The sequence below is a fragment of the Diadema antillarum genome, unplaced genomic scaffold (genome assembly GCF_040938485.1).
Source record: "Diadema antillarum isolate AM-2024a unplaced genomic scaffold, OU_Dant_1.0 scf00000072, whole genome shotgun sequence".
Lineage (NCBI taxonomy): Eukaryota > Metazoa > Echinodermata > Echinoidea > Diadematoida > Diadematidae > Diadema > Diadema antillarum.
In genome coordinates, this window is record NW_027270961.1 from 3604762 (window position 1) to 3621611 (window position 16850).

The 16850-nt window shown below is 38.8% G+C and overlaps 1 protein-coding gene across 1 annotated transcript; it reads left to right on the forward strand.

The window, feature by feature from the left end:
* Nucleotides 1–5946: 5946 nt before the first annotated feature.
* On the forward strand, nucleotides 5947–16085 carry LOC139717207 (adenosylhomocysteinase A-like). Its single transcript, XM_071628708.1, has 8 exons — nucleotides 5947–6311; nucleotides 7538–7728; nucleotides 9536–9764; nucleotides 10430–10542; nucleotides 11000–11207; nucleotides 12664–12869; nucleotides 13767–13961; nucleotides 15213–16085. The coding sequence occupies exons 1-8, from the start codon at nucleotides 6284–6286 to the stop codon at nucleotides 15342–15344; spliced, it is 1302 nt and encodes a 433-aa protein (XP_071484809.1). The 5' UTR covers nucleotides 5947–6283; the 3' UTR covers nucleotides 15345–16085.
* Nucleotides 16086–16850: the final 765 nt, after the last annotated feature.

Consider the following 16850-nt stretch of genomic DNA (forward strand, 5'->3'; position numbering starts at 1 on the left):
CGATCCTCCTCTTCCCAATTGACATTGATCTCTGCTGAACATGGTCACCTCCTTTCAATTTGTGAATTGCTAGTGCGTGGATGTGACCAATCACACATACATTGTTCGAAGCTGGAGAGGAAATCATGACTTTCATGTTTGGCAACATGTTATACACCAACTTTTATTCTTCCAGCTCATTTATGTACCATCTTAATAGTAGACTTCTCTTGTATCCTGCGGGAATAACAATTTTGACTGTTACGTACCCCAAGATGCTTAATCATTTCCAGTGCTCACAAAGACAGCTCATGTGTTCTGGGATTTTCCATCCACACTTTTGGTTTTTTTCAGTGACTCACAACAGCCAGTGAACCTATTCTTGTTGAATGTCTTCACCAAAGCTTTATGCTTTTTGCAATCCCTACACCAGCTCCCATTATATGTTCACTGAAAGAAAATTATCATGCTGTTGCCAGGCATGCAAGTGTAGCTGCACAAAAAATGGTGAATCTTTTCTTTCCTTGTCTTAAAGGGTTTCTTGAAGTGTTTTCTTGTAGGTATGTGTGCTATGAAAGCCTTTACAGTGTATGTTTCCCCTTCTGAACCTTTGTTTCAGTCAGTAAAGACAATAAATCTAGAGAGAGCTGATAACAACTGTATTCATCAAGATTCTCTAAATGCTGTAAGTGATTTAGCAGATAAGACCTCTCCATAAACTGGCAGGTAGGATTGCCCAATCATGCCTGGAAACAAATGATCTTTATGTAATGTGGCAATGTACTCACCACTGCAGTGAAGCTGAATATGGATATTGATGATATGTGCAATGGTCACAAGAATTATCTGGCTCAAGGTGCTTAGCTGCTTTGTGTAATGCAAGTAGCAGAAAATAAATTCAGATTCAAAAAGATGCTTATAAGTGACCTATTTTTGAAAGGACATACAATTTGATTTATTTTGTCATGTTAAACCTTACCTGAGTTGACTTCATCAAGATCAAAGATGTCTCAACGATACTCTTAAGTCCTGTATTAAAATTCTGCTTAAAAGTGCCACCAGGTTAACCTTGGCATAAGTCCTATCTCTAGAGATTAAGGGTGTGTTCAGACTCAAATAATCCAAGCTGTGTGATGCCATACCATGTTGCACCAGGCTGTTGATTGTGTATGCCATCAGCATGTGCTGTCTACTCTTAGTAAATGTGCCTTCTGAGGAATGCTCTTTGGCATGCTTGTTGCTTGGGACTTTTGGAAATGATTATGGAATACCTCTGCATTAAAAAAAGAGAGGGAAATCGGCATATATTGTATTTCTTTAAATACATGTATTTAGCATAATGTTGAATCCCACTTATTTCAGATTCTTTTGTTGAAACAATCAATACTAGTGTATCTGGCAGTGAGAAAAAGATAGACAAAAGTGGTCTTCATTGATGATTAGGTGGCATAGTTTGTGACTTGTTCCATTGCCTGCTCATATGGATATTTGTGACAAGCAACTTGAAAAGTATTATATGAAAAACTTATGTGCTTTTGAAAATTAATTAGCACATTTACATGACTGCTTTATGGACTTTGATGAAGGTGGCACCATTTGAATGAAAATGTTCAATATATTCATAAATAGGTCCCACAAATGCAGTTGTCATATAGTCACTGTGAATAATGTAGACAAAATACTCAATAATAAAGTCTGTAAAGCTACTAATACAAACTTTACTCATTCTATTTATCATTGTCAATGGTATAAAAGCACAATGCAGCATGACATGCTTAGGACCCAGTTTGTGCTCAGGCAGGTGTTGTGGCATGGTACAGCACACTGTGGTGTGCTGTGGACCACACAGCGCACTGCCCCACTGAAGCATACTTCTTGGCCCAGATCAGAGAATTCGTCACCTTTGCATCACACTGATTTACAAGAAGACTTTAGTCTCCCTCTGTCACACTTTTCATTTCATTTTCCCCATCTCTTCTCTTTACAGTCCTTTTCACGCCGGAGTTTCCATATGGTGTTCCAAAAACCTCTCTCTCCCTATTTTAATCTCTTCACAATGCAAACCTTCAAAGATCATACACTACAGTTTGTATTACACAGAGAAGACAGAAGAAACATAAGTTGTCTATGGTTAAGAAGCAATAACCAATTACATGTAGGTGTATGATGCTTGTATGTAATCATAATAATTATATGTAGGACTATTATATAGTCCTATATATGCATATCTGTGTTTGGTCGTTTTCTCCTGCTAAATATTTGTGGAGTGAATTATTAGGTGGCAGGATCGAATTAATAAACACCTTTCTGTACCTATGAAGCGTTAGCGTCTGTTTTTCAATGAATTTAATCACACCAGTTTCGTACTTCATGACTTGATGCTTGATTTTTATGAATACAGTAGACCTAATGAAAAACAAAATCAGCAACACACTAATACTAAAAGTAGGTTCCAAAATATATGTTTACTGTTAAACTCTACACTACATAATTCTATCCCTGCTGTCTGGGAGATGTGGCTGGTCATGTCTGTGTATGTGGTTTGATGAGAGAGAATGACACAGGTAGGTATGATATTCTGTAGATTTAAATCTGATTTTAGATTTTTTTTTTTTCTCAAGTCCATACACATTTTACTTTTTCCATGTATCGGAATCACCTGAAAATTTTGATTTCCAATTTTTTCAACAAACCTCAATATCATCCCTGCACACGGGACCATAAAGTCTCTCCATGTAGGCTAAAAGATGACGTGGACATCAGTGTGAGTGGTGTGTGTGTTTGCGCACACCTGCATAGGTTGAGGTCATAATAACTACAGTATTTTTGCAGAATGATTCTGTCATACAAGATTGACTGAACTACTATTACAATGCTTGCTGGAGTGTAGCAGAAAACTCTCCTATTTCTTAGGCAGTATAGATCTTCAACACAAACCTGAGTTACAAGGACATCTACACAATAAATTTGGTGAACATCCATTGTTGAGTTATAGGAAAATTAAGCTCATTTAATGCCCTTTACGACCCCTATGACCTTTAACCTCATGACCCTAAATTAAATATTTTTTTCTTGTTGATGAGCAGACCCCTCAAGTTTTGTGAAAATCTGATCTTCCATTCTTGAGTTATTGGGAGATTTAGTTTATTTTATGTTGCTTATGAGCCTATGAACTTCGACCTTTCACCTCATTAACCTCCAAATTCAATTGTTCCTTCTTTCATTACGAAAACTTTCTGGACCCTATGAACTTCGACCTTTCACCTCATTAACATCTAAATTGAATTGTTTCTTCTTTCACTACGAAAACTGCAAGTTTGGTGAAAATCTAATCATTCATTCTTGAGTTTGGGAGAAATTAAGCTATTTTATGACCCCTGCAAACGTTAACCTTTGACCTCATGACCCAAATATAATCGTTTCGTTCGTACCTCATTATATGAACACTTCCTGCATTTTTTTTTTTTTGGAAAATTAATTGTTCATTCGTTCTCAAGTTATCTTGTACACAAACAGACAGAAAGACAGACATAACTCCACTGCTAGTAGGTTTCATCTAATGTCGGAGTTTAAAATCTAGAGAAATGACAAAAACGATGAGATATTTACCCCACTTTTAACTAAAATCACACCAGTGGTAGACTATTTTTTTTTATTATTATTAACTTTACTTGATCGGATCATTAATTGATAGTGAGAAGAGGTTAAATTCACTCCACTCAATGTTGTAGTTGATATAAAGGTAGGCCCTATAGAAGTTTGTGAGTTTGCATCTTTTCATGAAACAATCACAAAAAATGGAAATTAATATAAAATATATTCATTGCCTCGCACGTCTCCAAATGACTTAATTGCACACACGAAGTCGTACTAAAGTTTTATCTGTTCATTTTAAAGAACTAGAGAAAAGAGAAAATAAACTGAGGGCATAGGAGCTAGCATTTACAGAGAAACAATGTTGGTAATAATGAATTTAAATTTTGAAGGGAAACGTATAGTTGCACGGTTGCCCATTTTTGCGTCCGCTCAAATTCAAACCCCCTGGTTCATACCGCAGAGAGCAGTAGCTCCGGCCGTCTACTTGTTTGTCTCGGGCGGGGGGGGGGGGGGGGGGGGGGAACACGGGAAAAAAATTGCACTCGGAAACAAAATCTATGTACCATCCGTGAAATTACCAAAGATTCTGCCTGTCTAGGCGGAGATCAGTCCGCGACCCTGCGATACCCCCACCCCCGCCCCCATAAACGTTCCGCGACCTCTGCATAATGGTGTTTTTCTTGCAAAATTGACTATAGACCTACTCAATTGTATCATAATATGTATCATTGTATCTCCCCAATCTGATCATCGCAAGAAAAAAAAAGTAAATGAAAAAAAAATCCGATCTGAAACTGCTCGTGTATATGCCTCTGATCTCCAGCAGAAATCACCAATCACGCATCATCCAATGAAAATTTGCATTTTACGTTTTTAATACATCGAGTAAAATAGATCTGTGCCCTGTCGCCTGTGTAAAGAAATTCTACGCTACTGCCTACTACGTACTAGTATGTTCGAGACGCCAGCATACGTCAAGGCCCCGTCACACTACAGCGTATAAATCAACGAATGCGTAGCGGATGGGCAAAATTTGGCAAAGTCCAGATACGCTCAAATCCGCTCGAATTCGCAAGCAAAATGTGGTTTTCGAACGATCGCCTAACGAATGATGAGCATATGCTAACCGTGTTACGAGCGGATAAAGTAATGAATGAAAGCGAATGCGTACAGTCCATCCAACGAATGCTGAGCGGACAAAGCGAATGAGCAGCGAATGCCCAACGTATGCAGAGCGATACTGCGGCAATCATGTGACGGATCTCGGCTGACGCACACTTCACCAAATCATTTTGAGCAGTGACAGTGTCAAGTAATGTTGTGACTGTGAAAATGTCCCCAAAAAGAAGGAAGCAGAAGTCACCACCAAGAACTAGTACTCCTGATGTCACTACCCTCGACAATCCTCAAGATTCCCCTATTAAAGTGCACTTCCTTCTGGTGATCACGTTGACGCATGATGTTGGTAGTCCAACATCCTCCATTGCGTCTGGTGCCTCCAACTGGAGTCGAACTTTCACAATTCCAAATTTCCATGCAGAGATTCCGATTTACTACAGGTTGACTTTTATAGCAGCGGTTTAGAATAATGTTCTCGATACAAGCACTACAAGTGGGGTTGTCATCTACAATTTATTACTTAATGCCGGAATACGTATAATGAAATGTTATGTAGGGGGCTGTGGCATAGTGGATAAGACTCTCCGACTCCCGAACCGAGGACCCGGGTTCGAATACTGCCCAGTGCTTACATCCTTGGGCAAGATTTTTTCCCCACGATATCCTTCTCGACCCAGGTGTATAAATGGGTACCTGGCAACGCTATAGGGTAATAATAATAGCAGGGCCCTCTGGTAGAGCAGTGGCAACACTGAAGAGGCTACCCTCGGTAAATAAGACCTTTTCCTTATTATTATTATTATTATTATTATTATTATTATTTCTATGATTATTATTATTATTATTATTATTATTATTATTATTTCTATAATTATTATTATTATTATTATTATCATTATTATTATAATTATTATTATCATTATTATTATCATTATTATTATATTTATCATTATTATTATTATTATGTGTGCTATGAATATCTGTTTTTTTCCTACTACGTTTAATTAACGTGTGTTGCTGTGCAGATTTGCTGGGCGAATTTGGACGAACGGCGGACGAATAAGAAGCGAACGCAGAGCGACCAAAACTTTCGATCAGCGGATGCTAGGCGAACACAGAGCGGATTGTCATTCCGTTCGTCATCCGCTCAAGATTTTGGACGTGTCCAAAATCAAAATTTGGCTCCGGCGGATCTCTGCGAATCTTTGCGAACAGCTAGCGGATACAGCGAACGTCAAACGAGTCACGAACGACGAGCAACGGATGTGAGCGTATCTCCAAATTTTCGGATCCGCTGGGCATTCGTTGGCTCGATCCGCTCTAGTGTGACGGGGGATTCAGAACTTACATCGCCGAATCAATGAAGCGGTGGGCGTGACTTTTGAGAATAACAAACATGAAAATGCCGAAGCGAACTTTCCGTTGTTCTCTTTCTCATGCGCCACTGCCAGGGTCAGACGACCCAGCTGGAGCCGCCAACACACGTAGTGCGTGCAGCGCACAACTCCATTGATCTCACAGGAACTGTACAGAGATCAGTGGTACAACTTGCTAACAGGTGTAACCGTAACCACCAGTTGGCAGCACCATGTCTTCCAAACCCCCTTACAAAGTTGGTGAGTAATATCCAGGGAAGAAATGTTCTGCAGACTATCAGTATGATACAGTGGTGAGTAAACAGTGTTAGCAGGTACCCTCTGAGAGAGAGAGAAGGAAATGAAATTTTCTGCCCTGGATTGCCATCTTGCTGATCGTTTCGTATAGCGCCATCTTGTGTTAGCATCCATATGTCCGTGTCACCTCAAGTCTCTCACACTTGAAAAAGAGAAACATCCACTCCATGATTTATTGAACATCAGTAGGAAAAGAAAGAAAGAAGCGCTAATTTCTACCTCCATCAATTGTGACCCTGCACCTCAAAACAAACAAAAAGTCGCCAGACATGAATTTTTAGGTAAGACCATATTCTGAAAGAGCAGACTTTAAGCTTTAAAATGATGTATAACTCAAATCAAATAGACTATCCTAACCTATCTAAATATTGGAAAGAAAGCACAAACTCAGGAAAAGTGTGAACTGAGAAAAGAGGCTCTGAAGTACAGTGTCTATTCAAGCGCTTAATCTTTACCAAGCCGTGCTGGCTGTGCGATGAATGGGACAAAAAACAGGAAGTAAACCACCAGAGTAACAACAATGAAGGGATTATCAGATTAAACTAAAATTAAGCATGCCTCATTAACACATTCTGTCCATAATTAATGCCAACTTGCAAAGCAGTAGCACTATCCTTTCAAAAGTTATTAGAGTTGAAAGCGAAGAGTGTGGACAAGGTTTTTCAGAAATGAAAAAGGGATTCTAAAAACACAACTAATCACACTATTCTACCAAAAATGTTCGAGATAAACTGCTAAAAAAAACACACTTTCCTGTCCGTTTTATGATACCAAATTTTAGCATAATGTAAAGGAAGACCCGCTCTTTCAGAAAATATGAAAAAGTCAAGTTTGGCTAGGTTGACCCGTTTCACTTATTTTCAGTCCTCGCGCAAAATCAGTGTGTGCGACTTTATGTTCGTTTTGAGGTGCACGGTCACAATTGAGAGCTCACATCATTAGGCCTACATCTCATGAGTTTACATGATATAGCCATAATTTCAATAATCACCATAATAATTTTAAAAGGATGGTATAGTTTTGGTTGAGACCTAATTTCAGGTTTCTGACAATTTTTGGTGAGATAATGAGAAACCTCTTGTGAAATATGAAAGAGCATGATAGAAAATAAGTTTTGAAAGTGTTACAAACCAATTTAACAAAATATTGTGCTCTGATCACCTCTCCAGCCGACATCGAGCTGGCCGAGTTTGGTCGCAAGGAGATTGAGCTGGCTGAGAATGAGATGCCGGGTCTCATGATGATGAGGAAGAAGTATGGAGCCAGCAAACCTCTGAAGGGTGCACGCATTGCTGGCTGTCTGCACATGACCATCCAGACGGCCGTCCTCGTTGAGACTCTGAAGGAGCTAGGAGCAGATGTAAGCCTCTTCTGATTTTTTCAGGAATTTATTAGCAGGCTTGGGGAACAACTGGATAGGTTGAGTGAAAATGTAGTTAAACAGACAGATAGGGGCAGAGGTATAAAGTCTGCTATGCATTTCCAGAAAAGAGGGTTTGAGCAAGAGAGTGTAAATATTACATTGTAAGTCTTAGAACATTGGATAAAACTATTCTGCTCTTCATGGAAAGGTTACTGGTACAAGAGTTGGGTTTGAATGAAAACTTTTACACAGAGAGATAAGAGTAGCGGTAAGTTGGATCTTTGTTTTATAGAATGATGTAAGGAGTGTGGGTGTACTTAAGGGATTGGAACCTAATAGTGTGGGGAACATTGGTGGTCAGATTGAGTCTACTTTCATTTGTTGCCCATGGGAGCACATTTGAAAACTACAAATAGCGCCCCATCAGCCACGTATGCATTGAGTGCACTCCCATCAGTAAGGATCAAAACTCCAGTTGAGATTCTGTGCTCCTGTGTATGCACTTAGACAATCCCCCCTCCCCCTTCAGTCATACTGCTGCTTTTTCTCTTCCTGAATTCTCTACCCTTGTGTTCCTCATTTTGTTTGTTGTTGCCTCCCTATTCATATTTATCCCTTACAGGTTGCCCCCTATCAACCTTGAGATCATCACTGGCCCACCTCTGCATTTTGTGTCCTTCCCTTTTATCCCCTCTTCCTTTAAATCTGTTTGACTCCCTGCCTTTGACTCTAACCTACCCCTATTGTTGTCTTTGTTCCCTGTTCATAGCCCTCCTCAGACTATGCTTCTTGTGTGTAGTTCATATATTTGCTTACCCTTCATGTTTATTGTCATTTTGCCTCAAAGATTCCGCTAGGATAAAAAAAAACACAGGACCCTCTTGACTCCATCCTCTTTACATAGAATTTTAGAATTTTCCTAAATTCTTAAACCCTTGTGTTGTTCCTCATTTTGTTCGCTGTTGTCTCCCTATTCATATTTATCCCTTACAGGTTGCCCCCTATCATCCTTTATAAATGTACTAGATCATCACTGGCCCACCTCTGCATTTTGTGTCCTTCCCTTTAATCCCTTCTTCCTTTAAATCTGTTTGACTCCCTGCCTTTGACTCTATCCTACCCCTTTTGTTTTCTTTGTTCCCTGTTCATAGCCCTCCTCAGACTGTGCTTCTTGTGTGTAGTTCATATATTTGCTTACCCTTCATGTTTGTCATTTTGCCTCAGACAAAGATTCTGCTAGGATCAAAAACCCTTTTGACTCCATCCTCTTTACATAGAGATCAGTGATAAAGCAGTGCACAATTCATTAAATGGGGATTCTTGAATACATCTGAGCTGGGCCAGCCTCCCCACACCATAGTATTTTCACATTACCAAATCTTTAGGTGAAAGATCTAATATTGATTGAATGAGAGGACTTAGAGCAACTAGCGGAGATGACAATACTCTTCCCTTCACAAAATGGTCATTGGTGTTTGAGTCAGTTTGAGGGATTGAGTGAAAACCTCTCCAGGTTTAACACATGGAGCTAGGAGTAGGGCCTAGAGGTCATGTTTGAGTATTCATACCCAGGATTACAGCAAATTATTAACGCAAAATATTGCTCTCTTTGTTGCTCATAGCGACGTGCATGGGGCTTGAAGAACTTGCTCAAGTAAGTGGTGCTGCCCTGAACTGGATCCACAGCTTAGATATGAACCTATAAGTCTATAACCCCTCACCCACCCTGTTGTATTGCATCATACAACAGACGAAGAAGAAGATCAGCCCAAGTATATTTGTCCATCTGTTTTTTGATGACCAGGTCCAGTGGTCAAGCAGCAACATCTTCTCCACCCAGGACCATGCAGCCGCTGCCATTGCAAAGACAGGAGTGCCGGTGTATGCCTGGAAGGGTGAAACAGATGAGGAGTTTGAGTGGTGCATCGAGCAGACCCTGATCTTCCCTGATGGTCAGCCACTCAACATGATCCTGGAGGACGGGAGCAATCTCACACACTTAATCCACAGGAAGTACCATCATCTCCTAGAGGGTAAGGGAGTCTCGTTGTCTCCTGTGTTCTTCACAAGAGATGCATTCATAACTAAAGAAGCACTCTGAGAGTGCTGACCTCTGCCAAGCAACTCATTTCCTCCATTGATCTTGTTCTTCCATAGAGATCAGTGATTTCCACCCATGCATGCTAAAAATCGCCCGATTTCCCAATATAGAAGCCTTTTGTTACGTCATTAACTTTCAGCAGCATGGCGTGCCTCGCACTAGCAGAAACTAAAGCACTCACTTCATAAAAATCCCTCAAACAATGTGCAGCTTGAACTCCTGGGTTCATAAACCTACCTGCACAAATATTGAAAATCCTTAATAAAATCATTAAAGATTCCAGGATCACTACAAAAATTTAATCATCTGTTTCTTGTGCTATTCTTAACCTTTCCTGTAAATTTCATCCAAATCCATTCACACCTTTTTGAGTTATTTTGCACACGGACAAACAAACTAACCAACCAACGCCGATGAAACATAATCTTCTCCCTTGGCAGAGATAATAAGTTTGTCTTTAATCTTATATTAGATCATATCTGAAGTTATAGATGATCATCATTTGGCATGTTCTATGAACAAATCCTCTTTTGAAGGAGAGTTTGAATGTGGTATCTTCACATTGTGTGATATCCTCTTGTTTTTGTTTTGAGCCAGGCATCAAAGGTTCTTCAGAGGAAACAACAGCAGGGATCCACCGTCTATACAAGCTGATGAGCGAGGGCTCCCTCCAGCTGCCTGTCATCAATGTCAATGATTGTGTCACCAAGGTGAGTAAATGGCTCTTATGCTTTGCATTATGCAATTATATATTCTCTGAAGAAGACAACAGTGAGCTTATGGACATTCAATAGATTAATGCTTTTGCAGCTGTTGGGGAATCATACATACATACATACAAGCAGAATCACACAAAAAGCCATTTGAAGAATGCAAAGCACACTTAAGGAATAATTTAGTTTGTCTTTAATTTGATTTGGGACAGATTGTATGTTAATCATTCGTGTTTTATAAATTGTAAAGAAAGTTATGAGTTTATGTTGAACGAATCACTGATTTACTCATCCCCTCTCCCCACTCTCCCCCCCCCCACCCCCATAAAAGAAAAATAGCTCTAACCAGTTCAATGCATGACCCACATGGATGTGCGTGTATGGATTGTTGTCGGTGTTTTGAAGTAGATCTTGTTGACTAGCATATCTTTCATTACCTGATAATTTTCACTAGAGCAAGTTTGACAACCTCTACGGCTGCCGTGAGTCGCTCGTTGACGGCATCAAGAGGGCGACAGACATCATGCTGGCTGGCAAGTGCTGTGTCGTGGCGGGGTACGGTGATGTCGGAAAGGGTAGCGCCCAATCTCTGCGAGCCTTCGGTGCTCGTGTTTTAATCACAGAGGTTGATCCTATCAACGCCCTACAGGCATCCATGGAAGGTTTGTAGTAGAAATAGACTAAGTAACCTTTGAAGCTCGCATGTAAATCATATTTACAGTTGATCAGTATGGTGTTACAGTTGGTTTACTGTGCATTTCTTTTGTCAAAACGTCTAGTGAAACTTACACTTCATTTATATGATGCAAGTCCTGTACATGTAGTAAAGTGCACTTAGTATTGGCACATGTAAAAGTGCTGAAAATGCTTGTTGGTAAAAACTGACTTTGAGCATTGCATTAATCATTGTGCTGTGAGGAGAAATACTGGTTATCTGGTTTTATGAGAACAATAATTTGGATATACACATATATGTCAAAATAATGCTTAATGACCCAGTTTACACTGACAAGTGTTCATTTCAACAACGACATAATTCTTCAGATGATATAGACATTAAGAATTTCTCAAGTTGGTTTTGCTGCAGGTGCTGCATTATGTGTAATGTTATGTCACAGATGAAAATCATGTTTCATGATGTACAGTCGATCAGTCTATCCATAGATGTATACTGCCATCAAATTGCTTTAACAGTGTTATACTTGACGAAGCATGCTTGTGAAACAACACATGGCAAAGAATCATGCAGTTTTTATCATTCAGATTTTTTACTTGTGTGGGCTCTTTAACCCTAAAAAGACTGGGGGGGGGGCCTAAAAGGCCCCCCCCTCGACATTTCGTGCGATTACTCAGCAACACGCTATGCTCTCGCCGCGATGCTCTATGACTTTTTTTTTTTCGAGTTTCCCGCACATTTTGACACCAAATTTGTGATGCCCGGGGGTACGGTTCTGAAGTTACATAACTTTTAGTACATGCACGTGAGACCGAAAATGGCTCAAAAATGTGATTTTGTGTACAAAGTCAATACAAATTGAGTTTTATCACATGGTTCATATAAATATGCTTATTTTTACTCTCAATGGCTAAAATCAATTTGTTTTAGTAGTATTATGCTTCAAAAAGGGTCTGCCACAAATTTTGCTGAAAAAAATAACAAAAACAAAAGGTCGAAAAAACAGAGAAATACATAAGAAATTCATAAAACAATAAAATAAATAAGAAATTAATTTTGATACCGAATTTTTTTTCAAGTACATTTGTTAAGAATGCTACAAAGAATATCTAGACCAAAAATGAGCACTTTTGGAGCTTTATTTACTGATTTAGATAAAAAAGTCTGATTTCTCGCATAAATTAGCATAATAAATCAAAGTAAAATAAAAGAAGACTATTTTCAAAAATTTGAATATACGATCTTGTAGATTACATCGCACACTACCATTGTGCAAATTTCCGCGGCAATCGCGCGATCCACGGCCAAGATCTTAAGGGGGGGCCCTTTAGGCCCCCCCCCCCCCCCCAGTCTTTCGAGCTACCAAAATAACCCAGTCTTTTTAGGGTTAAAACCAGAGTCATGAATATGCATGCTTTCAAATGTTGTTTGTCTGTGTTCAGGGTACGAGGTAACGACGATGGATAATGCCTGTGAGAGAGCACATCTTTTTGTTACTACCACTGGCTGTGAGCATGTGATCAGTGGGTATCACTTCCAGAGGATGAGAGATGACAGCATCATCTGTAACATTGGTCATTTCAGCTCGGAGTTTGATGTCCCCTGGCTCAACAAGAATGCTGTAGAGAAGGTCGCTGTGAAACCGCAGGTGAGATGCCGAGTTTGTGAGTGGGTAGTGTAGAAATATACAGTAAATACACTAGAGGGCTTACTTCCTCATGTTGTTGAGACGATAATATTATTTGGCACACATGCTGGTCTTTATGTATTGACTTTTGAGTGAGGCAGTACTTGCATGCCAAGAAAAAATTGGGGAAACAACTTGATTATGCAGCAAACAACTCTCTAATTCTTAAAACAAAAGAAATTACATGTACTGGTTTATTGTTATCAGTAATTTGTGGTATTTTTTAATGAAAATGCATTATGTGAGGAAACTTACTTTATTGTATGCAAGTGTTATTTCATTTCATTGTCAAAAAAATTGATTTAGTTGTGGAGCTTTCTTAAACAGAAGTATATGAGTCATCTCCTTGCCATGAGCACCCTCAGAAGACAATATTCCAGTGCAAATGTGTTCCTTAGCAGTGTCACTGTACAGAGATTGCATGACGTGCAGTTCTGTTGAAGTGCCTTTCGTTTATATGTTGGAGAATTCTGAATGAGTGAAGAGAAGATTCTAAAGGCCCTCTAGGAAAGTTGAAACTTCACCAGTGAATAGCTGGGATTTCCCCTTTTTTATTATTATCTACTTCTACTACCACCACTGTGACTGGAGAGAACACAATTATTCTTGGAAGTCATTGGTATAGTCACAATCTTCATGTTCACTTTAATGAAGTCATTTTGTGGTTGGTAACAAGCAATCATGTAAATGATGTTACGTATTTTCTAATGCACCGTTTATGCTCTAGTGCAATCTGTGGAAAAAAAACGCATTTGATACTCAAAAGAGCTGTAGATATGGAAGTGTGAGACCCCCCCCCCCTTCAACAATAACAACTTTCAAACATACAAATACTGTCAACTCTATAACTTTCTTCAGGTTGACCGGTACACCCTAGCCAATGGACGTCATGTCATTGTTCTGGCAGAGGGCAGTCTGGTCAATTTGGGATGTGCCATGGGCCACCCAAGCTTTGTCATGTCGACCTCATTCACCAACCAAGTCCTAGCCCAGCTAGAACTCTGGCAAAATAGCAGCACATATGGTGTTGGTGTTCACAGGCTTCCTAAAAAGGTGAGTGAACAGATTAAGTGTAGTCCCACCTGTTTGGGAGGGCGTGCTGATGCCAGTGATGGAACAGTTTTTTTGACAAATGAAGAGTATTGCTTGTTGTTGGTACAAAAACACCAATGAGCTAGGCTCTGTTGTTCATTTATTCATGTGGATGTCATGCATTCTTACCACTATTGAAATATAATGTAAAATGTAATTTCTTATGAAACATTACAACTAAAGGAATACTGTCCATTGAAAAATATATACACATATTGCATATAGGTATAAGTTTTCATGTTTATTGGTAAAGTGTGAATTCTTTCATGAATGTAATTCCCAACTTTGTATGCAAACTGGACTTAATTAGACCACTCTTCAAAATGTCTACCTCAAGGGCACTGTTTTTCCCCCAAAATTGATTACTCACATTATCTTGTAAATACATCATTCACATGCTCAAAGTTTGTCCTGTGCTTATGATTCTGCCTTTTATTGATTAAATCCTGAGTGAGTTACTTCAATACTTACCAGAGAATGGCCAATACCTATTACTTATTTGTCCATTGTCAGAGATTTATATGAACTGATACCGTGCATCCTTGAAGTCTGTTAATAAGTCAATATTTATCAAACCATTTATGAAAAAGGACTAATAGTTTGTTCAGTTGTTTCGACATGGTACAATTAATCAACGAATCACTTTAGAAAAAAAACAACACATTGATTCATCATTAATCATGGCTAACTTTGCACATGAGAGATAAAGACATAATTGTGAGAGAAAACAGAGATATAAAATAAAAGGTAAAAATCAAAGTACCATACAGGAGGATTCCCAGTAAGGTGAGCTTGATATTTTGGGCCTCATTAAATACACGATTTTGGCTAAAGGATGAATCCTAACAGAAATACAGTGTGTAATGTAAATAATGCAAATATTGGGGTAGTCGCTGCACAAGCTGTTCAGACATTGATTGAATCACTACTGCTTTCAAGTTACCTATTCAACATTGCTAATAAACTATTGCATGAACCAGTACTATGAAGTCATGCCACTGTATTCAAAGGAACTCTCTCTCCAGGATAATTCTTCTCTGAGTTAATTGATAAGATGTGTCCTTTTGAATCTGAATCAAAGATGAGTTAAATTGTCAAGTTAGTCATAATGTCATGCTGTCATAAGTTGCCCTTTTTTAAAGAATCCCATAATGCATTGCAAACAAATTTTGCAACTTCCAAGCGACCGACTTTCTTCCTTTTTTTTTGCAGCTTGATGAAGAAGTTGCAAGACTTCACCTGGATCACCTTGGAGTAAAGCTGACGCACCTGTCAGACTCTCAGGCCAAGTACCTTGGATTGCCCAAAGATGGACCTTACAAACCAGAGCACTATCGGTATTAGACCAAGTCTTGTTCAGCTACTACTAAATGGTGAGAGAGAGAGATATGGAGAGAGAGAGGACATTGAGGAAACAGCCAATGTCATACTCTGTATCTCACTTTGAACCCAGTCAGTGCCGGAGGCATGATGGAAGGTATCAAACTTAGTCCAAGCATGTGACTTGAATTGTTGAACTCTACTTTCCAATGAGGATTGCAGTAGGTACAGTATACACTTCAGTTCTTATCTGCAAAATTGCCCCATTGACTAGCATAAGCTTCCAACTATATCTTTGATATGCATGTGTTAGTAAGTAATGTGTACTTGCACTTATATGTGTATATCAATGCCATGGTCAAAATGGTTTGAAAAATTGAAAGTAGCTTTATGTGGATTCAGTCCAGTGGTTGGTGACTGTCGAATTTTGCTCTGCAACTCAGGAATGGAGGTGTGAAAGAAGAAACCATGGGCATACTAACCAATCTTTATCTAAGGTACCTGACCTCAAGAAAGATATTCATGTATTTTTTTCATTTCATTTCAATTTATTTTCATATTTCTCACGAAAATTGCCCGTGCTCTAGGACAAGTGCAATATGGTCTGAGGCAGGGCAATATTTTTACAATGTCGGTTGATGAGATATCAGCTAGCCAAGGTGAATTATGCCCAACATTAACACAGAAGTATAAAGGTGTAAGGTTTTTGTCTTTTGAACATGTATGGAGCTTGACTTTCTGTAGACATCTACAGGGCTTTCACTAATCTTCATGGGGCTATGGCAGTCTTTCAAATGTAGTTGCACCTAGAAGGTAGATAATGGTAAAGCTCGACATACTTTAAAGTATTTTCTTTTATAGATTTTGTGTAAAAGATATGAATGGAACATTAATCTTTCTCAATGAATACAGGAAACAGGTGTTCTTACATTATGAGTATAATTGGAGCTGATGATGTATGTGAAAACTTCTATTACGAGAAACTGCACACAGAAATATGTAATATAATTATGTATATATACATGCACATTTATAAAATTTCAGAAGATATATACTAGAATTGCTGATAGAATTAACATGAATGAACAAGTACCTGTTAAGGAAGTGGATGCTAAAATGATTTGCAGGCAAGAATTTTTGATGGTGAGAATGTAATGTAACATATGTCGTTTACTAAGAGCAGTACTAAAATTTGTGACTACTGGAAATAAAACGAATGTTTCATTCATTGTTTCTCATTGTGGATACAATGTACTTATTTGTCATGTTAATATGGCATAGGAAGTTTTTACATCATTTGTGAACTCATTTGTAACTCAAAGTGTGATGTTGTCAAAATACATTGCCAAATCCATGGTTATAGTCAATGTTTCACCAAACCAGTAGTTTAAATTTAGAACATTCCAACGATGACTTGTACTATTTATTTATGTAAACCAGCATGCGGCAAAGCTCAGTTTAGTATGTTCAGTTCTGTTATACTGTTAAAGTGTCACTCAAAATGATTTAAAAGCTACTCGCTAGTCTTTG

Bases quoted from the DNA above. Each gene is read 5' to 3' on its own strand.
- LOC139717207 (XM_071628708.1), top strand. From the start codon at position 6,284: ATGTCTTCCAAACCCCCTTACAAAGTTG. The intron at 6,312-7,537 runs GTGAGTAATATC...TCACCTCTCCAG, and splicing joins CAAACCCCCTTACAAAGTTG to CCGACATCGAGCTGGCCGAG. The intron at 13,962-15,212 runs GTGAGTGAACAG...TTTTTTTTGCAG, and splicing joins TTCACAGGCTTCCTAAAAAG to CTTGATGAAGAAGTTGCAAG.